The sequence below is a fragment of the Neofelis nebulosa genome, chromosome X, assembly GCF_028018385.1.
Source record: "Neofelis nebulosa isolate mNeoNeb1 chromosome X, mNeoNeb1.pri, whole genome shotgun sequence".
Lineage (NCBI taxonomy): Eukaryota > Metazoa > Chordata > Mammalia > Carnivora > Felidae > Neofelis > Neofelis nebulosa.
In genome coordinates this window covers 103,205,393-103,228,892 of record NC_080800.1, presented here as the reverse complement: position 1 = coordinate 103,228,892, position 23,500 = coordinate 103,205,393, and the positions used below count along the sequence as shown (strand labels likewise).

At 37.9% G+C, this 23,500-nt stretch overlaps 1 protein-coding gene and 1 non-coding gene across 2 annotated transcripts; one reads left to right on the top strand and one right to left on the bottom strand.

Annotated features, from left to right (window-relative positions):
- Window positions 1-629: 629 nt before the first annotated feature.
- On the top strand, window positions 630-4,932 carry LOC131502422 (uncharacterized). Its single transcript, XM_058713164.1, is given in 2 exon segments — window positions 630-2,928; window positions 2,931-4,932. Coding segments are annotated over 2 exon segments (2,919 nt in total). The 5' UTR covers window positions 630-1,458; the 3' UTR covers window positions 4,380-4,932.
- Window positions 4,933-22,616: 17,684 nt separating this feature from the next.
- On the bottom strand, window positions 22,617-22,728 carry LOC131503305 (U6 spliceosomal RNA). The gene has a single exon (XR_009257401.1). It is a non-coding gene; the product is annotated as a U6 spliceosomal RNA (small nuclear RNA).
- Between the last annotated feature and the right edge of the window lie 772 nt (window positions 22,729-23,500).

Genomic DNA, 23,500 nt, shown 5'->3' with positions numbered 1-23,500 from the left:
TCACCTATTTTACCCACTATATAATGTTTTAAAAATTATCAAAATTAAAACGAACTAATTGCCAATATCTATTTTATTAAAATATCATAAAGTATGTTTAATCTTAAATTTAACACATCAGAAATAGGTGATGAAATTTTCAAAGATCAGAGAAAATATATATATATTTTGATCCAAATAGAGTCTTGAGCATATGTCTACTGAAAGGGCGGGCCTACGCCGGCTGACTCCATCTTGTTCTGTGTCCTTCACCTTGACCACACCTCCTCCCCTTGAGTAACCCCGCCCCTCACCTGCCTAACAGGACTCGGACCCTTCCCCAGGACCCTTCCCCAGCCAATCAGCTGAGGCCATAGCCATTACCTCACCAACTGCCCCTAGGCCCCAATAAAACCTTTGTCCTTTTGAAACTCGCTCTCTCTCCCCGGTATCTCACCGCTGCGTCGGTGCAGGTAGGGGATTGAGCTCGAGCTAGCTCGAATAAAGGCTCTTTTGCTTTTACATCGGACTTGGCTCCCTGGTGGTATTTGGGGATCACGAATTCTGGACATAACATTTGGGGGCTCGTCCGGGATCCCCAAGACCCCCGAGGGACCCCCAACCCGGAGAGCCTGACTGGCCATGGTTAGTGTCTGTCTGTTTGGTCTTTTTTGTGTGAGCTCATTTCTGGAATTCTGGTAGTGCCCGACGCGGTCTAAGTGGACGCACTGGAGGGCCACGGGCCGGGAGTTTTGGAAGACGTTCCGATTCTCCCTTCTGGAGGGACGTGGAATCCCCTCAAAGGTCTGAGATGAGGCGGGTCGCTCCCGCTGGTCGGTGTGAGGCCGTCATCTTTGGAGGGACGTGGAATCCCCTCATCGGTTTTGGAGGGAAATGGAATCCCCTCAAATGTCTAAGCTAGCTCTCAGTTTTGCTTCCATGGAGTTGGAAGACTTTCTAGGGGCCCTCTGTTTGTCTGTTTTTGTGTTTCTCTGTTTTGTTCTGTGGACTTACTGGACGGACGTTATGGGACAGACTCAGACTACTCCTCTAAGTATTATGATTGATCACTTTAAGGATGTGAGGGGAAGAGCTAACAACCTCAGTGTGGAAGTCCGAAAGGGTCGGTTGCAGTTTTTTTGTTCTAGCGAGTGGCCAACTTTCAATGTCGGATGGCCACCAGAGGGGACCTTCGACCTCCCTATCATCCACTGAGTCAGGAGTATCATCTCTCGGCCTAAGACGGGCCATCTTGATCAGCTCCCTTACATTATCACTTGGCAGGACCTTGTAGAAGACCCACCCTCTTGGCTTAAGCCCTTCCTAGCCCCGCTCCCTCCGGAGCCAAAACCCATTCTTGCTTTGCAGGAGACAGAGAAGAGGAAAAGTCTTACCCAGCCTTCAGCACCCCTCTACCCTGTCCTACAGGGGGGTACTGAAGAAGAATTAATTTTTCCTCCCCCGTATAACCCCTCTAGGATGCCGGAAGAACACCATCCTCCCCCTCCGGGGGAGGCAGACACTGTTCCGAGAGCGGGAGGCGGAAGCTCTCCAGGGGGAAGCCCGCCCTTTACCAGACAAAGGGCTCAGAGGGAGCAATCCGCCTCCGCCGCCGACTCCACTATTCTGCCCCTGCAAGCCACCGGACCCCCAGACACGGAGGGGAATCAGCCCCATCACTATTGGGCTTTGGCCACTAGTGACCTCTACAATTGGAAAGCTCAGAATCCTAAGTTTTCCAAGAAACCGGCAGGACTTATTGATTTATTAGACTCTGTTCTTTTTACCCATCAGCCCACGTGGGACGATTGCCAGCAGCTTTTGCAGGTCCTGTTCACCACTGAAGAAAGAGAAAGAATCCTCAATGGGGCCCGAAAACTAGTTCCGGGCACAGACGGGAATCCCACCACCAACCAGGCTCAGATAGATGCCTCCTTCCCCTTAACTCGGCCCCAGTGGGATTTCAACACGGCAGAAGGTAAGGAGAGGCTCCGGGTCTACCGCCAGACTCTAATGGGGGGTCTCCGAATGGCTGCTATAAAGCCAACCAATTTGGCCAAGGTAGGAAATATACAACAGGGAAAAGATGAATCTCCGGTTGCCTTTTTAGAACGGATCGTGGAGGCATTCTGTACCTATACCCCCATGGATCCAGAGGCTCCGGAAAGCAAGGCAGCTGTTATCATGGCCTTTGTAAACCAATCGGCCAAAGACATTAGGAGAAAATTACAGAAAATAGATAGACTAGGAGAAAAAAGTCTTCAGGACTTACTGGTGGTAGCCGAAAAGGTATATAATAACCAGGAGCCTCCTGAGGACAAGCAGGGTCGCGCCATGGCGGCTGCCAGCAGTAAGCAGACTCGAGACCCGGCCAGAATACTACTAGCTACCACTGCTGACTTCCCTGAGGAACGAGACCGCCGTCTCCGGCAGCTGGCAGACGACGCAAGAAAAGGTAAAGGAACCACCAAGGGGGGGAAGCAGAGGCTGCAGAAGGATCAGTGTGCATACTGCAAGGAGATAGGGCATTGGGCCCGAGATTGTCCAAAAAGGGCCGGCGGGAAGGGAAGCAAGACTGATCAAGTAAAAGTCCTAGAGCTAGATGAACTAAGTGATTAGGGGAGTCGGGGTTCGGACCCTCTCCCAGAACCCAGGGTAACTCTTAAAGTGGAGGGGACCCCTGTTGACTTCCTTGTCGACACCGGAGCACAACATTCGGTCCTCTGCACCTCACAAGGAAAACTAGCCAGCAAGAAGTCCTGGGTACAAGGGGCAACTGGTATGAGCCAGTATTCATGGACTACCCGAAGAACAGTAGATTTGGGAACGGGCCGGGTATCCCACTCCTTTATGGTAATACCAGAATGCCCCTACCCGCTGTTAGGATGGGACTTACTGACCAAGATTGGAGCTCAGATAACTTTCAGACAAGGGGGGCCTCAGGTCACCGATGGCAAGGGCCACCCATCCAGGTCCTGACCATGAAACTGGAGGATGAATACCTCCTCCACCAGGAGGCACTCCCGAGAGAGGATAATATAGACAGATGGCTACAAGAATTCCCCTCGGTTTGGGCAGAGACAGGGGGGATGGGACTAGCTGCTCATAGGACCCCAGTCCTGGTAGAGCTCAAGCCAGGAGAGAGTCCGGTAAGGATCAAACAATACCCCATGTCTCAGGAGGCCCAGAAGGGGATCCAGCCACACATCCGGAGACTACGAAGCCTAGGGGTACTAGTTCCTTGCCAGTCTGCCTGGAACACCCCCTTACTGCCGGTCAAAAAGCCTCATACAAATGACTACCGACCGGTACAAGACCTCCAGGAAGTAAATAAGAGGGTCGCGGACATACACCCAACTGTTCCCAACCCATATACTCTCTTGAGCTCCTTGGCGCCCTCCAGGGTCTGGTATACTGTACTAGATTTAAAGGACGCCTTCTTCAGTCTGCTGTTGGCACCCCAGAGCCAACCCTTGTTCGCCTTTGAGTGGCATGATCCGGAGGAGGGCTACAGTGGGCAACTCACCTGGACACGGCTACCTCAGGGATTCAAAAATTCACCCACCATCTTCGACGAGGCACTACACGAGGACCTGGTATTTACAGACACCTTCTCTGGCTGGGTGGAGGCATACCCAGCCAAGCATGGAACGGCTCAGACGGTGGCTAAGAAGCTACTAGAAGACATCTTACCCAGGTATGGTTTTCCTGCCATGGTAGGATCAGACAATGGACCAGCTTTTATCTCGCAGGTAACACAGGCAGTAGCCAAGGCGGTGGGGGCAAACTGGAAATTACATTGTGCTTATAGGCCCCAGAGCTCAGGACAGGTAGAAAGAATGAATAAAACCCTAAAAGAGACCCTTACCAAATTAACCATGGAGACTGGCGGGGACTGGGTGACTCTCCTACCGTATGCCCTTTACCGGGTTAGAAACACTCCTTACACTCTGGGTTTTACTCCCTACGAGATCATGTTTGGCAGGCCACCCCCTGTTATTCCCAGCCTTCGAGCTGAACTTATTGCTGAGTTTAAAGATCAAGAACTTTTTCTTTCCTTGAGCGGGCTCCAGAGGGCGCACGAGGACATTTGGCCGCACCTCCGTGCCATCTACGAGGCTGGCCCAATCCCGACACCTCATCAGTACAGGCCGGGAGACTGGGTCTACGTCAAGAGGCACCACCGAGAGACTCTCGAGCCGCGCTGGAAGGGACCCTACATCGTGGTGTTGACAACCCCCACCACTGTCAAGGTAGACGGCGTCGCGACCTGGGTCCACACCCACGCTCAGCCAGCAGACCCCTCCTCAATCCGGAAGGACGTTGTCACGCGATGGGCCATCAGTCGGGACCAACACAACCCGCTCAAGCTCAAGCTACAGCGCATTAGACCTACCTAATATTAGTAACTCTGTTAACTCTGCTTGTCATTGCTCATGCTGCCGGGAGTCCCCACGCCCCCCAAACCATCACCTGGCAGATCATAGACACCAGCTCGGGGACAATACTTAATCAGACACCCCAGAGCCACCCCAGGGACACTTGGTTCCCAGAACTTTGCGTAAACCTCCAAACTCTGTTCCCCTTGTCACCATAAATGCAGCCGGTCCCATGATTGGGTCCCTAAGCTACATGACAAGGGGGGAATGAAAGGGCAGGCCTACGCCGGCCGACTCCATCTTGTTCTGTGTCCTTCACCTTGACCACACCTCCTCCCCTTGAGTAACCCCCCCCTCACCTGCCTAACAGGACTCGGACCCTTCCCCAGGACCCTTCCCCAGCCAATCAGCTGAGGCCATAGCCATTACCTCACCAACTGCCCCTAGGCCCCCAAAAAACCTTTGTGCTTTTGAAACTCCCTCTCTCTCCCCGGTATCTCACCGCTGGATCGGTGCAGGTAGGGGATTGAGCTCGAGCTAGCTCGAATAAAGGCTCTTTTGCTTTTACATCGGACTCGGCTCCCTGGCGGTATTTGGGGATCACGAATTCTGGGCATAACATCTACTGCTGGTTCTCCCTAAAAATCCGACTGAATTTATTGAAAATACAAGAATTATCCATAGCACCATGGAAGGAAAGAAACTATCAATGCAATCAGCAAACTACAAATTCTGTAGACTTTCTGGAATCTTATTTACTGAGAAACATATACATGGCTTTAAATTATGTATAAATCTATCTTCCTCTCAAAATGAAGGCTCATTGAAGATAGAGAATATGTCTTATCCAGCTTTTCAATCTCATTACCTGGCACTGTGCCAGATGCATGATGAATAAATAATTTCACTTTATCTCTGATTATTTCAATTTCCTATTTGTTATTCTCTGCTCTTTCCTCCACTCTCCAATAGTAAACTCTAAGACCAGTAAAGATGTAGCCTAAAGTTAAGTATAGTCTATTGCAGGATTGGGAACAGTTCTTTCCAGGAAAGCCTCAGATATACTCAAAGCTCAGAATCAACAAAATACAAAGAGCAGTAAAGAATCTGGAGCTGTTATCAGGGTAATTAATTAATGAAGTACATTTGAAAGAGTTAATTTTCTAGAATTCCCACCCCTGCCCTGCATGCAATGCTGGAGGGCACAGTGATATTTGTTCTCAGTACATACCCAGGAAAACCTTTTTTCTGGTTACTAGTTATTTTTTTAATTTTTTATTTAAGAAATACACATACATAGTTTTAAGAGCCAAAAGTACAAGTCTCATAATGTAAAATGGAAGCCCAAAGCACTTCCTACCCCCTAGAGGCAACTACACTCAACATTTACAATGGTTTTATCTTTGTTATTTCTTGAGTTTTTTTTATTTTTAAATATTAAATACTGACTTATGACTTCAGAATATTTAGTGCTAATTCAGTAACATACACACTTCTAATACTTCAACTTTCCATTATGGATATATCATCATTTATTTGTTAAATCAGCATTCAGTCCTTAAATTATTATGACTATATAAATATTTTTGGGCTGAATCAATGTGGCACAATATCATTTCCTTTCTTGTACAGCTACATATTTTTTCTAGAACTAATAACTGCTTCAACTTTATTTAGTTTTCTTTGTAGCTATCACTGACTTGTCCCTAAGTATCTGACAAAACTCTACAGCTCCACTCAATGTGGTCATTAGGTTACATTTTTTTCCTTGGAGACATTACTCTTGAATACCTCCATTCTCTTACTCTAATCAAAATTGATTCTCTTAATGACTACTGAATAGCTGTGATCTTGGGAGTTCTATTCACCATCACCCTAAGAAATCCCTTTACTTCTTTCTATATGAGATAACCCATTCACAAGATAGAAAAATTTCCTTTTTCTTTTTTTACTGTTTCCTGAAATTATCTCTGCCCCCTCCTTAATTTCTTTTTCTTCTGCTGTTTATTTTATTCTTTGAACCGTTAAGATGGAAGCTTTCTTCATAAATCTCGCATTTCTTCAGTCATATTTAAGAAAATAGGCATTGGGGCACCTGGGTGGCTCAGTCAATTAAGCATCCGACTTCAGATCAGGTCATGATCTCACTGCTTGTGAGTTTGAGCCCCGCGTCAGGCTCTGTGCTGACTGCTTGGAGCCTGGAGCATGCTTCAGATTCTGTCTCTGTCTCTCTGGCCCTTCCCTGCTTGTGCTCTGTCTCTCTGTCTCTGTCTCTGTCTCTGTCTCTGTCTCTCTCTCTCTCTCAAATATAAATAAGAAGCATTAATTTAAAAAAAAGAATAAAACAGGCATGAAAAAGCTATTTAAAAACTCATGTGAGGGTAGACTTCGTGACTTGCTGAGTGATTGAGTAGGAACCTAATAATTTCATATGCTTATTCTAAAATGTTAATAAGTAAAACCTTGGATTGCGAGTAACTTATTCCGCAAGTGTTCCACAAGACGAGCAAACATTTCTAATAAATTTTAATTTGATAAATGAGCAATGTCTTGCAATACAAGTGACACGTGACGCCGAACCTCACATGATCACAACTGAGCCAATGGTTTTTCCCTCTCTCTGTCTCTCTCTCTCTCTGTCTCTCTCGGGAATGTGGGTGATCATCTCCCATGCTCAGATCCTCAGTCTCAGGCTGCGGTGTTTGTCAGAAATCAGTTCTTTTCAGAATGCTGGAAGGTGCCCACAACTGGCACTAGTGTATTTTTAGTCATTTCAAAGCACCTATGAACAGTCCTTTGCTTTTTCATTCAAGAGTAAGCTTAGGAATTTTCTTTGCTTCATTCTAGGTCAGGCTGCCTGCAGACATAGACTTTTCCCCTGCTGCCTTATTGCCAGTTACATTAAATACAGTATATGGCAAGAGTTTATTAACACTGTACTCAACATCCTTGTGAGCATATACAATGGTCCCGATGCAGAAAAATATTCCATTGAGCCATTAGATAGCAGTGATTCCATTAGTGAGAGTGAAAGTCATCCTACACAATAACCCTCCTCTCTCTGGTCTCCCTCATATCAGCCACAAAGGTTTTCAAAGGTAAGTGCAGGTTAATTTGTTCATTTTCCTTTATATTTTGTATTTTCTTTATTATTTTGTATTATATTACAGTATCGTAATCATATCTATATGAATATTTTTGGGTTGTGGAGTGAATCATCTGAGTTTCCCTTATTTGGAGGAGAAAAGAGTTTCCATTGTTTCTTATGGGGAACTTCACTTTGATATACAAGTGCTTTGGATTACAAACATGTTTCTGTAACAAATTACGCTTGCAAACCAAGATTTTCCTGTATTTGGAAGCTTTTTGAGGGCTAGTCAGATTTCTCAAAGGAATAGTCTAACCACCTACTTTTTTAGTGGTGAGTTATGTTCACTGGACTTCAGTATTTGGGGACTAAGAGGGGAGTGAGGGGTCTTAGAATGTATTATATAGGGTTCCATATGATCTCTCTTTTTAGTAAGGTACCTCATTCCTGTCCTCTGCTATGCCTTGTACTTTCCATGACAAAGCTTCATATGTTCAATTTTACTGGATAGTAACATTCTCATTTTCTATAAGAAGTTGTAGTATGACACTCACCCCTAAGTGCTGGTTCAGGAAGGAGATCTGGAGTCTAAGAATTCCTTATATATATTTTAACTACTTCTTAGCTTTATTATCCTCCTGGCCTCAAAGTTACCTGATGCCTCCAATTCTTGGATTTTCTAAGGTTTCAGAGTAGAAATTGGCTTGTTTCATGTGGTGTCGCCCCCCCAATACTCCCACTTTGCAGGCACTCCGAGTAAATAAAAACCTAAGTCACTTACCATTTGTCAATCCACTTTCCATCTTACAAAACTATATATTTTATCTGCTTTCATCATCTCTCTTTTTGTGCTATGGCTTTATAACTTAAAATTTTTCTTCACTATCATTTTTGTTAGATCTCAGGAGGGGAGAAAAGATGAAGACATTCAATTAGCGATATTTACAAAGAAATCTCAAAACTATATTTTAAATAAAGTAAAGGGCTTCCAGTAGGAGAAATTAACCTAAAAGAGAAGCAGAATAGAGCCTGACCTAACTCTGGAAAGAAGAACAAGCAGTAAAAGAAACACCTGATTCTAGCATTTTTCCTCAGGATAAAACCCTGTTTAAGAATGTGTAAGATTAGAGTTCTGACTCTCATAATAATTAATGAATAAAATGAATGAACATAAAAACACATCAAAACTTTTGGGATGACACTAAAACAGTACTTAGGCAAAAATTTATAGGACTAAGTGCATATATCAGAAAAGAAGAAAAGTCTCAAATCAATTAATTCAGCTTCTACTATAAGAAACAAGAAAGATAAGAGCAACTTAGAGTAAAAAGAAGAAAGGAAATAATAAAGAACAGCAGAAAATAATGAAGGAGAAAACAGAAAAAAAACAGGGAAAGCTAAAATTTTGTTTTTTAAGTTCAACAAAATTAAAAAACTTACAGCCAAATTAATTGGGGTGGGCGATGGAATAAAGACAGAAACTTTCATTACCAGGAATTAGAAAGGTAACATCAAAAAAAAAAGGAAGGAAAAGAAAAGTAACATCAATAAATATATCAGAAGTATTAAAAAGATAGTAAAGGAATTTTATGAACTTTATGCCAGAAAATTTCAAAATTTTTATTAAGTAGACAAATTCCTCAAAAGACGGAAACAACCAAAGATGACTCAAGAAAAAATAGATAATGTAAATAGTATCATCTATTTTTAAAAATAGAATGTATAGCTAAAAACCTTCCCACACAGAAAACACTAGGCCCAGATGGTTTCATTAATGAGTTCTATCAAATGTTTAAGGAAGAAATAGTAATAACTTTTAAAAAACCTATCCAGAAATTTGAAAAGTAGGAAATACTTTCAAAATCCTTCTATGTAGCCAACATTACCTTGATATACAAACCAGATAGACACATAAGAAAACTTTCTACCAGTATCCCTCAGGAACATAGATGCAAAAATTTTAAACAGAATTTTAGTAAACTAAATTCAACAATATATAAAAAGGATGATACATTATGACCAAATTGGGTTTATCTTAGGTTGATATAACATTCAAAAATCATTTAATGTAATACACCATTGTATGAAATTATACAAGAAAGTCCATATGGTCACTTTAATAGATGCAGTAAAAAATGTTTGCAAAATTCAACATCCATTTCTATTATAAATTCTCAGAAAACTAGGGCTACAAGGGAACTTCTTTATCCTGATGAAGGATATGTATGCAAAGTTTAAAGTTAATGTTATACTTAATTGTAAATGATGAAATGTTTTCACTGTAATGTCAAAATCAATAAATACATGGATGTCCACTCTTACTACTCAAAATTTCACTGGAGGTTCTAGTCAGGGCAATTAGGAAGTTAAGCAAAGAAGTAAACCCTTCTTTCAAAAAAAAATGGAAAAAGATTCCATGCTCCTGGAGAGGAAGAACAAATATTGTTTAAATGTCAATACAACCCAAAGTAATCTACATATTCAATGCAATCTCTATCAAAATAACACCAGCATTATTCACAGAGCTAGAACAAATAATCATAAAATTTGTATGGAACCAGAAAAGACCCCGAATAGCTACAACAATCCTGAAAAAGAAAACCAAAGCAGGAGGCATCACAATCCCGGACTTCAAGCTATACTACAAAGCTGTAATCGTCAAGACAGTATGGTACTGGCACAAGAACAGACACTCAGATCAATGGAACAGAATAGAGAACCCAGAAATGATCCACAAACGTATGGCCAACTAATCTTTGACAAAGCAGGAAAGAATATCCAAAGGAATAAAGTGTCTTCAGCAAGTGGTGCTGGGAAAACTGGACAGCAACATGCAGAAGAATGAACCTGGACCACTTTCTTACACCATACACAAAAATAAACTCAAAATGGATGAATGACCTAAATGTAAGACTGGAAGCCATGAAAATCCTCCAGGAGAAAGCAGGCAAAAACTTCTTTGATCTTGCCGCAGCAACTTCTTATTCAACACGTCTCTGGAGGCAAGGGAAAGAAAAGCAAAAATGAACTCCTGGGACCTCATCAAAATAAAAACCTTCTGCACAGCGAAGGAAACAATCAGCTAAACTAAAAGGCAACCGACAGAATGGGAGAAGATATTTGCAAATGACATATCAGAAAAAGGGTTAGTATCCAAAATCCATAAAGAACTTATCAAACTCAACACCCAAAAAACAAATAGTCCAGTGAAGAAATGGGCAAAAGACATGAAGAGACATTTCTCCAAGGAAGACATCAAGATGGCCAACCGACACATGAAAAAATGCTCTACATCACTCATCATCAGGGAAATACAAATCAAAACCACAATGAGATACCACCTGACACCTGTCAGAATGGCTAACATTAACAACTCAGGCAACAACAGATGTTGGCAAGGATGTGGAGAAAGAGGATCTCTTTTGCATTGTTGGTGGCAGTGCAAGCTGGTGTAGCCACTCTGGAAAACAGTATGGAGGTTCCTCAAAAAACTAAAAATAGAACTACCCTACGACCCAACAATTGCACTACTAGGCATTTATCCAAGGGATACAGGGGTGCTGTTTCAAAGGGACACATGCAACTGAATGTTTATAGCAGCACTATCAACAATAGCCAAAGTATGGAAAGAGCCCAAATGTCCATCAATGGATGAATGGATAAAGAAGACGTGGTATATATATATACAATGGAGTATTACTTGGCAATCAAAAAGAATGAAATCTTGTCATTTGCAACTACATGGATGGATCTGGATGGTATTATGCCAAGTGAAATTAGTCAGAGAAAGACAAAAATCATATGACTTCACTCATATGAGGACTTTAAAAGACAAAACAGATTAACATAAGGGAAGGGAAACAAAAATAATATAAAAACAGGGAGGGGGACAAAACAAAAGAGACTCATAAATATGGAGAACAAACTGAGGGTTGCTGGAGGGGTTGTGGAAGGGAAGACGGGCTAAAAGGGTAAGGGGCATTAAGGAATCTACTCCTGAAATCATTGTTTCACTATATGCTAACTAATTTGGATGTAAATTTTTAAAAAATAATTTAAAAAAAAAGAAAAATAAGTAAACCTGTCTTTATTTGCAGTCAACATGACCATGCATGTAGAAATTTTTATGTACTATACAAAAGGCTACAGCACTAACAAATGAGTTTATCAATGGGGCAGGATACAATATCAATACACAGAAATCAATTACATTTCTACATACTAGCCACAAACATAAGGAAATTGAATTTTTTGAGTACCTCTTACAATATCACCAATAAATAATAAATACTTAGCAATATCTCAAAGAAAAAGTGTGCAGGATACGTAAGGTTAAAAACTATAGAACATCAATGACAGAAATTAAAGAAGATCTAAATAAATTGAATTACATACATTGGTCATAGGGCAGCGTTTTAATCTTGTTATAATGTTAATCTCCCTAAATGGATCTAAAAGTTCAACACACTCCCTATCAAAATTCCAGTAGGCATTACTTGCCGAAATTAACAATCTGACTCTAAATATTTATATAGAAATGCAAACAACCTAGAATAGCCAAAACAACTTTGAAAAAGAAGAAAGTTGGAAGGCTCACACTTCCTAATTTGAAAATTATTATAAAGTCTACTGTAATTAAAGTGTTATAGTATTGGCATCAAGACAGACAAATAAATGTGACAGAGTATCATACAGAAATGTATCCACACATATATGAATAATATTTTACAATGGTGCAAGAAAATTCAGTAGAGAAAGAACAGCCTTTTCAACAAATTACATTGAAACAATTGCATATGCACATTCAAAAAATTAATTTTGATTTATACCTTATACCATATACAATAATTACTTGAAAACAGATCATAGCCCTAACATGAAATCATAAAATACAATTTCTAGAATAAAACATTAAATAAAATCTTTGTGTCCCTTGGGTTATAAAGATGGTTCTTAATATAAGCTCCAAAACATAATCCATGAAAGAAAAAAAGATAAACTGAACTTCATGAAAATTTAAAGCTTACATTCTTTTAGAGATGATGTTAAGAGAATGTAATGACAAGTCATAGACAGGGATATAAGTACATATCTTATAAAAGATATAAGTACATCTTATAAAAGATGTGTATCTAACTGACAAATGGATAAAGAAGATGTGGTTTATATATACAATGGAATACTACTTGGCAATGGAAAATAATGAAATCTGGCCATTTGTAGCAAAGTGGATGGAACTGGAGGGTATTATGCTAAGTGAAATAAGTCAGGCACAGAAAGACAGATACCATATGTTTTCACTCATATGTGGATCATGAGAAACTTAACAGAAAACCATGGAGGAGAGGAATGGGGGGAAAACGTTAGAGAGGGAGCGAGGCAAACCATAAGAGACTCTTAAATACTGAGAACAAACTGAGTGTTGATGGGGGGTGGAGGAGAGGGGAAAGTGGGTGATGGGCATTGAGGAGGGCACCTGTTGGGATGAGCACGGATGTTGTATGGAAGCCAAATTGACAATAAATTATATTTAATAAAAAAAAAGAAAGAAAACACAAAACTAAAAGCATTGTAAAAGCAACTGAAAATTGTTAAGCTTCTTTTTCAATTATAAAATAAAAATTCTACTTTCAAACATCACAAAAAAAGACGTGTATCCAGAATATACAAAGAACTCTCAAAATTCAATACTAAAAAACAAACATCTTAATTAATAAAATGGACATCAGATTTGAGCATACACTTTGCCAAAGAAGATAATGCTAAATATTATTAGTTAGCAGGCAAATGCAAAATAAACTACAATAAAAGAACTACACACATATTAGAATGGCTCAAATTTAAAAGGCTGACCATAGCAAGTGTTGAAGAGGAGGTGTAGCACTGGAACTCTCATATACTGCTGATGGGGATGTAAAATATCACAGCAACTTTGGAAAACAGTTTGGCAGTTTTTTAAAAAGTTAAACATATGCTTACCATATGATCCATCCCTTTCACTCCTAGGTATTTACCCAAGAGAAATTAGAGCATATGTCCATACATAATTTGTACATGAATGTTACTAGCAGCTTTATTTGTTAATAGCCTCAAGTAAGGAAAGAAAGAAAATATCAATCAATAGGAAAAAAGATAAAGAAATTGTCTTCTATACATACAAAGGAATACTATCAGAAATGAAAGAAATGTTATTGGTGCATACAACTACATGGATGAATTTCAAAACTACTATGCTAAGTGGAAAAAAACATAAAAATAGTACATGCTGTATGATTTATATAAATTCTAGAAAATTCAAAGTAATCTATAGTGACAGAAAGTAGATCACTGGATGTTTGAGAATGTGATGAAGTAATTACCAAGGGGCATGAGGGAATTTTGTAGGTGATGAATATTTTATATGAGTATATCTCTTTATTATTGTGATGTTTACGGGCATATACATATGTGAAGACTTCCTAAATAGTATACTTTAAATATGTGCAAATTCACCTATATCACCCATGTCAACACCCACCTCCCCTCTGGTAAGCCTGTTTGTCCTCTATAATTAAGAGTCTGTTTCTGTTTCTCTCTCTCTCTCTTTTTCTTTGCCTCTTTATTTTGTTTATTAAATTCCACATATAAATGAAATCATATGGCATTTGTCTTACTCTAACTTATTTCCCTTAGCATTATACTCTACAGCTCCATCTATGTTGTTGCAAATGGCAGGATTTCATTTTTTATGACTTAATTTTACACACACACACACACACACACACACACACACACACACACACACCATATCTTCTTTATCCATTCATCCATTGATGGGCACGTGGGCTGTTTCCACAATTTGGCTATTGTAAATAATACTGCAATAAACATAGGGATGCATGTATCCCTTTGAGTTAGGTTTTTGTATTTTTTGGGTAAATAGCCAGTTTTGATCCGGTCAACACATATTTGATGAGCTCCTGCTTATTTTCCAGGCAATATAATAGGCAATAGAATATAGCAGTCATAATAACAAACAATATCCCTGCCTTCATAATACTCACATCTGGCATGGGACACAAGAGCACAGTAAAGTAACTATGCAAATATGTCATTTTAAGTAGTGATAACTGGGGTGCCTGGGTGGCTCAGTCGGTTAAGCGGCCGACTTCAGCTCGGGTCATGATCTCGCGGTCCATGAGTTCAAGTCCCGCGTCAGGCTCTGTGCTGACAGCTCGGAGCCTGGAGCCTGTTTCAGATTCTGTGTCTCCCTCTCTCTGACCTTCCCCCATTCATGCTCTGTCTCTCTCTGTCTCAAAAATAAATAAACGTTAAAAAAAAATTTAAGTAGTGATAACTGCTTTTAACCAAAATATAACATGGTAAAGGGAAGTAGTTATAAGGATGTTTAAAATTTTTATTATGAAATATTTAATACAAAGTTATAAATACGTGTGTGTATATATATACATATATGTGTTTGTATATATATAAAATAAAATGAATACTTGCATATCCACCAAATTTGACTAATAGAAAATTACCAATACCTTTGAAACCCTATGTTTTCACTTCTACTAACATATACCATAACTTATGTGGAAGGTGAATACTGTAGACAGGAATGAGAAGAAAGTCTCTCTGAGGCGTTTTTACATTTTTTGAAGAGACCTAAGTGAAGGAATGAAGTGAACCATTATGCTTGTCTTTGGGAACTGCATTCCAGGCACAGAAAATAGCAAATACAAAAGCCATTATATATAAATTAACTTTGCTCTTTGAGTCAGGGTAAGAAGAGCACCATGGCCAATGAGGAGTGAATATGGGGAAGAGTAGCCACATATGAGGCTTGAGTGGTATCCAGGAGCCATATTAGTTTGATCTTTAAAGACTGAAAATAAGAGTGGCTTTTATTCCAAATGTGACTAGAAAGAAGTCATAGGAGAATTTGAGCAAAGGTGTGATATGCTATGATTTTACTTTAAAACAAAGATTACACTGATTATAGAAGACAAGAAAGGAAACAGAAAAATTAGTCACATTGCTTTAATCTAAGACATAGAGATTATGGTGGCTTAGATGGGGATGAGAGGAGTGAAGGTGAGAGTTAATTGGATTTGGGATATATTTTAAAATTAGAATTGACATGACTTCCTGACAAATATGATATATGGAAGAAAGAAATCAAGAATAATGACTAGCTTTCAGCCTGAAGAACTAAGTTAATTGTGGTGCAATTTACTAAACAAAGAATATCAAGGCAGGAATGGGTTGAGGGGCAGTCAAGAGTGATGTTCTGGCTATGATCAGTGTGAAATATCTATCAGATATCCAATGAAAGATATTGAGTAGAAAGTTGGAATAATTTTGGAACACAGGGCAAAATTCAGAAACAAAACAGAGTATATCCCTAGAAGAGGAATTCCTAGGGAGGAGAAGGCTACAGCAGTGAACAAAAGAGACCCTCATGAAGCTTATATTCTAGTGACAATAGCCAATGTCTCCAAAATACTTACCATGTGCCAGGTACTGTTCTAAGTGCTTTGCATATAATAATATTTAATATAATGTCTCATGGGGTAGGTGTTACTATTATATTCATTTTCCAAATAAGGAGACTGTAGAAGAGGAAAAGTAAAGAGACTTGCCAAAAATCACAGTGCCAGTAGGTGATAGGGACCTGAGTATGATCCCAGAGACTGTATTCATAGCTACCACATTACACTGTCCCACTCAAAAAAGCAATAAATCATATACAAAGATGCAGATATTTAGATTTAGAGATATAATTTTATGTGACAGAGACATATATCACATCCAGTAAGGGGGGAAAGATAAAGAAATTCACAGGTAATTACACACCAGGTGATTTGAATTAGCATATTTGTTCAATCTCCATGGCAACCCTAAAAGCTAGATTATATTATTCTCATTTCACACAGAAGACATACAGGTTGAAGAGTTAGAGATATGTTTACAGGGCGAAAATAGAAGGCCTTAAATCTTAGGGTTATAACCTTAACTATGAAGTAAGCAATGACAGGTTATGCAGAATAAGTAAATATGGCTCAAAATGATGGGACAAAAAAGGCATAAAATTAAGTTTAACTTAACTCATAATTGTACCTCAGCTGATGCACAAATAAAGGGCTACCAGGGAGATTTTTTTTCACACTAGATCACAATGGTCATTTCTATTTTCATGACACTAGTATTAACATATTTTATGCAAAACAAAATTAGAAATATATGAGTTAGCAACATAAATAAGGTAAACAAAAGGGGGATGTTCAGTATGGTTGACTTTTTTCACATTCTTCCCCATCATTAGAATTACTATGGTTATTTAGCAAAAAAATTAAAAATCTAACTTTAGTGGACAGTTTGTCATTTACATTTGCCTATATTATTCATCATGAGTTATCCAGGGTTATATCTGGTAATGCTTACATGACTTTTAAATGCAGAGAAAAATGTCCTGATAATTTTGGTTTCCCCTGTGGTCTGAATTTACCTTTCCAGAGCTTGAAATATATCTAGAAATACAACACGATCATACCCTAGAAATATTTAATGTTTGGTTATAATCTTTATTTGGTTATCTATAAAGAATTTTGAATTTACCCAGACAAATTAAGAAATAAGGATAAGATATGGTTTTATCATCAATGTGATAAAATGCATCAATGGTCTTCAGCTAATATAAGTCTATATGGAAGCCCCAACAATCATTCAGGGGTTTAAATTGACAGAAGTCTTCTGATTTTCTAAGTATCCAGTATCAGAGTCACTTCAGGAACATTCTCTTACACTAGTATTTGACTACTTCTTTTGAGACAAAAAACAATGAAGATATCAGCGCATGTGCTTAAAAAGTTATATTTTGGAGTACCTGGGTGGTTCAGTCAATTAAGCATCCGACTTCGGCTCAGGTATGATCTCGCGGTTTGTGAGTTTGAGCCCTGCGTCAGGCTCTGTGCTAACAGCTCAGAGCCTGGAGCCTACTTCAGATTCTGTGTCTTCTCCTCTCTCTTCCCCTCCCATGCTCATGCTCTGTCTCTCTCTGTTTCTCAATAATAAATAAACATTAAAAATTTTTTTAAATAAAAAGTTATATTTTACATAACTTACCACTAAATGTTTGTTTTATTTTTTAACAAATATCACTGGTACAGACTTTACATCCAACAAAAATGTATCACTGGGTTCTACCCCTAAAATCAATACTTTAATTTAAATAAATTAAAGAATAATCAAAAGATAATTTAAGCCTCCCTCTAAAAAAAATGCCCACAAGTATATATTTTGATGAGCTTTAACAAATGAATATACCCTTGTAACTGCTACTACAATCCAAATATAGACCATTTCATTCATCCCCAAAAACTTCCCTTGAGCTCCTTCCCAGTAAATCCCTGTCCCCAACTCTACACATTGACCACCTGTTGTGTTTTTTTTCAGGGACTGTTCTGTGTTTAGCACTGAAATTCCTGTGTTGCAGGAAACCTCTCAGAACCAGATAAAGTAGGATGGTGAAACACTGACCTGCTTTCTATCATTATAGATTAATATTGCCTGTTTTAGAGTGTCATACAAATGGAATCATACAATAATGTACTCTTTAACATCTCAGTATAATAATTTTAAGATTCATCCACATTGTTTCATGCAATAGTAATTTATTTCTCTTTAATACTGAATAATATTATATTCTCTGTATACACCACAATTTGTTTATCCATTTACTTGTTGATAGACATTTGGGTGGTTCTCATATTTTAGCTCTTATAAATAATGCTATTATGAATATCCATACATAGGTCTTTTTGTGGACATATGTTTTCATTTCTCTTGAATAAAATACCTGACCAGAGGAGCCTGGGTGGCTCAGTTGGTTGACTCAATTTCAGCTCAGGTCATGATCTCATGGTTCATGAGTGAGAGCTCCACATCAGGCTCTGCACTGACAGTGTGGAGCCTGCTTGGGATTCTCTCTCTCCTTCTCTTTGCCCCTCCCTTGCGCTCTCTCTCTCTCCCCCTTTCTCTCTCTCTCTCAAAACAAATAAATAAATAAACATAAAAAAAATTTTAAGTAAAAAAATAAAATACCTGAGCAAATACCTAACAATAGTAATGTTGGGTCACAAAAAAAGTATATGTCTAAGTTTATAGGAAACTGGTAAACTACTTTTCAAAGTAGTTGTACCATTTTACATTCCTACAAACATTATATGAGTCTTCCAATTATTCTAAATCCTTTATCAGTGTTTTTAATTTTTGCTATTAAAATGGTTATGTAGTAAGTTCTCATGATTATAGTTTACATTTCCCTGACAATTAATGATGTGGAGAACTTTTCATGTACTTATTTGCCATCCAAATATATCTCTTGAATGCCTGATAAGCATCACAAACAGCACATATAAATCCAAATATTTGATGCCCCCCTGCAAACCATGAAGTCATCTTTGATTCTCTCTCACATCCCACAGAAGTCTGACAACAGGTCAACTTTTCCCTATATTTTAGTATACTTATAAACTAACTCTTTTCACCACCTTCATAACTATCCTGCTCCAACCCACCATTTCTTGTCTGGACAAATATAATAGTTTTTTAACTAGTCTCTCTACTTCCACTCTTGTTCAAGTCATCAGTTTATTGTCCACACAGCAGCCAAAGTGATGCTTACAAAATATATGTCAGATCATGCATCCAACACCCAATGAATCATGATGGCCTTGGGTATATAAAATAATCTATACCAATCTATATGATCTTACCCCTCTGCTACCATTCTGACTTCAATTTCCTACCACGTCTCCTGTTTTTAACTTCATTCCAGCCACAATGACCTCCTGGTTGTTCCTTAAACATACCAAGCATACACCTGCTTCAGGACATTTGCACTGGTTTTTCCTCTGCCTGCCTGACATCTTTCCCTGAAGACATTTATCTGGCTTGTTTGCTCCCTTCTTCAGATTTAAGCTCAAATGCCTCCTTAACAGAGATCATTTTTGAACACCCTATATAAAATCACTCTCCTGTCACTCTCTATTCCTTTTTCCCTATTCTATTTTTCTTCATACTACTTATCTCCACTTGGCTATTACAGATTTATTTTTTAAGCTACTGTCCACCTTGTCCATGAATTTTACACTTCAAGAGTATCTCAATTTCTCATATTGGTATCCTAGTGCCTCAATTTCTCATATTGGTATCCTAGTGCCTAAACTGTGCTTGGTATGATGATAAAACTCAATAAGTTTGTTGAATGAATAAAGGTGAACTATTTCTCCATGTCCACCAAGTCCACCTCCTGGATACCATATTAAGTTCTTCATAGGGAGGAATCTTGCCTCATTCTTTTCATAGTATCTTGAATGAAATACATACTAACCATTCAAAGATCCTCATCGATTGGTTTATGCATATTTAAATTGCTATCCAAATAGCCTAGCTGAGATTGAAATTAGCCATGAAATGTTGATAACCAATATTATCTTAAACTGATATTACAGGAAAAACTAATACACTTGATAAATGGTAAAACAGATGAAGTTTTTTCAGGTTCAACTAATACCTATTGCACTTGCCACATAGAAATAATTGCCAATGTTTTTGTATAGCATTTAATATGAATACATTGATTTTCAGGGATTAACTCTCCCAAAATTATAGATCTTGCACATCACAGAACTAGAATTCTAATTCCTTAGCTCATGGTTCTAAATTTTGTGCTTATACTTCTGCCTTTCAGTGTTTCTCCAGTCAAATGCTTCCTAATTATTGCCTCCGTCCTCCTCAATCTTTCATTCTCTAATCCATACCACATCTTGAGAAGTTTGTCATTAGTCACACTTTAGCTGTTCTCTTCATCTTCATCAAAACTTAACCCTATGTTGGCTTATTGTTACACTAACCCAAGTCAAGAGTAAATGACCATTACTTCTTGGTCCAGTAACTTCACATAAGAAAATTGACATACTGCTAACAGAAGTCTCTGGCTATCTAATGAAATGAGAAATTCCCGTGAGAATTTTAGATACTCGGGCCATACCAGACAAGGAGCATCATGATGTGTTTAGGCAATTTTTAAAGCCCCTTGCACACATCCCCCTAGGCAGCTACTGACTGTGCCTACTTCAAGAATAAGCTATGAGTATACATATATATACATGGTGATACACTACTCTTACTCCAGAGAGTATGAAATGAGAATTTCTCTAACCTACTTTTACTTAGCACTCCACTGACAGTTATGTTTTCTCTGTTGACCTAGGGGACACTGGAAATAAATGTAAGGGGTGAGAATTAGTATAAAGATTACTATTTTTCTTGTTTTTCATCTGTAAATAGTATGAAGTGAGTTAAATATATAAATTTTAAACCATATAATTTTTACTTATACCATCTGGGCATGTATTGAACTTTTATCAAATAGCTTCTATGCACAATGTACTGTGTTAAGCACTGTGAGAAAATCCTGCATATTATACACAATTCTAGCTCTCAGAGATTCATGTAATCTTCTGGAGAATACAGAAATGTCTATGAGAACTTGCAGGTAAGTAAACTTAGTATGGATATTACTGGTTTAAGTTTAGTCCACCCACGCAACAATAAGTACCAACTATATGCAAGGCTTTATGCTGGGAACTAGGCATTAAGTGATGAACATAACCTATCACAATCCTTATGTCATGGTATACACAGAATAGTAGGGAAGACACAGACATAAAGGAAATAATAATCTAAAAAATGGAAATTTTTAAATTGTGAATAAGTGCTATGAAAATAAGACAGGGAGCTCAGGGAAGACTTCATTGATATGAGGATCACTAAGCTATGATCTGAAGAGAGAATAGGAATCAAGCAAGTAAAAAATGGAGAGAAAAATGTCCCAGGCCCTCTGGTAAGAGGAAGCAAATAAAAGATTGAAAAGACACCCGTGTGGCAAGAGAAGATAAAGCAAGTACATGATGAATCTTGAGAGGTAGATGAAGCCAGAATATGATGCAAGACTCCTGGAACATGGTATGAAGCTTCAAAATTAGAATACCATTTTCACGATGGAATTAAAAACTTTTTAAAAATTCTATCCAATTAGTGTTAGGATATTCCTAACGCTAGAGTCTTGTTTACTTATACATTAATTATATTTGTCTATTACTCCTATACATTATAGCTAACTTGGTTAATCATGTAAATTACTATTTAACAAATATGATTTTATTATAATTTAAATATTAAGTTAAATATAATTTATATAAAATAAATATAATTAAATATTATATTAAACTATATTTAACCAAAATACACAACAGATGAGAAAAGTTAGCCTTTCAGATGCCTTTCTAAACCGTATATGAAAGAGTAAGTGTGCATTTGCAAAGATTTAGAGATCATGAGATAAATTCAAATTGGAAATTAAATATGAAAACCATTCTGTAAATAAATTCTATAATTTTAACATATTGAGATCATTTGTTTTTCTGAGAAAAGGCCTGAGAAAAATGTGATCAAATAGCAGCTACCTTATATTTACTTTAGTCATCAATATTTCTTTTAAAGAAATGGAAGAGATGTAAATTCCTTCCTGAGATACACATTTTTGCTATTCTCCATTTACAGTTAAAAACTTCTACTGTATTTATAGTTTCACCAAGTGTGTTTTAACAATCTGGATAATGCAACAACACATGTTGTTCCAAGTACTATCTTTATCACTAAGAGGTGCTTTTATGTCTTTGAATATGAGAAATTCAAGGTAAATCAAAACCCATGGTACATACTTCAAGACCTCCTTCAACCCAGACATAGCTGTATATTTTTTTCCATTATATTCATGGTAGATACAATATCAGAAGCACTTAACAGAAGAAACCGACCACAAAAGCCATGCTCTTGTCATACACATCTGTAACTTCAATAATGTATGACTCTTGTTAACATACAGGGAACTATGAGTGTGAAATATCCCCACCAGAAATTATAGCCTTAAAGGAGAAAATTGTGCTTCTTGGTTCCTAGACTAAATAGAGAACAAGAAATCAAGAGTAAGCACAAAGGTCTCTTCCTATTTAAACAGTATAATGCCTTTATTAAATATGTACTTAATCCAGGACCAATAGCATCCACTTCCCAAATTTCATAAAATATTAAAAGTATATTTTTATTATATTTCATTTTTTAATGTGGAACGTTTCATGAATTTTCATGTCATCCTTGCACAGGGGCCATGCTAATCTCTAATCATGCTAATCATTCCAATTGTAGTATATGTGCTGCCGAAGTGAGTACAAAAGTACACTTTTAAAAATCAAATTTTACTAACACAAGAAGCATTTTAACATATTTTTAAAGGAATTTTTGAATAAAGGCTATCACATTGCACATTGCTCAAGCTTTTTTTCCCCCTTCTCCATGTACATCTTCCTCAAGAAGCTTGTGAGCTTTTGGAAACTTTAGAGATCAAAGAGCTTTAATTTTGTCAATTCCACATTTTTAGTTTAACAAGTACATCCCCATTCAGTGTTCTTGAAAGCGTTCTACAGTAATCACTACTTGAAAGATAATCTGATTATGTACTTTAGCTCACTGTAGTTGTAATACTTCATTTTTTTTTTTTTTTACTGCAATGGTCAAATTCAGGGCAATTGCTTCCCATACCAAAATGGAGGCTGTTATTGAATATGAGCCATATTACTGATTTAATATACAATATCATTGCTATTGTTACTATTATCACTATTACAACAATTTGAATTTTCTTTTAATCAATTTTCATATACTGTGTCTTCTAAAATATTACCTCATTAATGTCTCAGTAATTTGAAAATACCTCTGTATTATTCAGTTTGGGCTGCTATGACAAAATACCATAGAGTGAGCGCCTTGTAAACAACAGAAAGATATTTCTCACAGTTCTAGATGCTGGCAGTCTGATATCATTTTCCAGCATGGCTGGGTTCTGTTGAGAGCCCTGTTCTGAGGTGCAGACTGCTGAATTCTCCTTGTTTCCACATGGTAGAAAGAAAGCTCTCTAGGATCTTTTTTATAAGGGGAATAATCC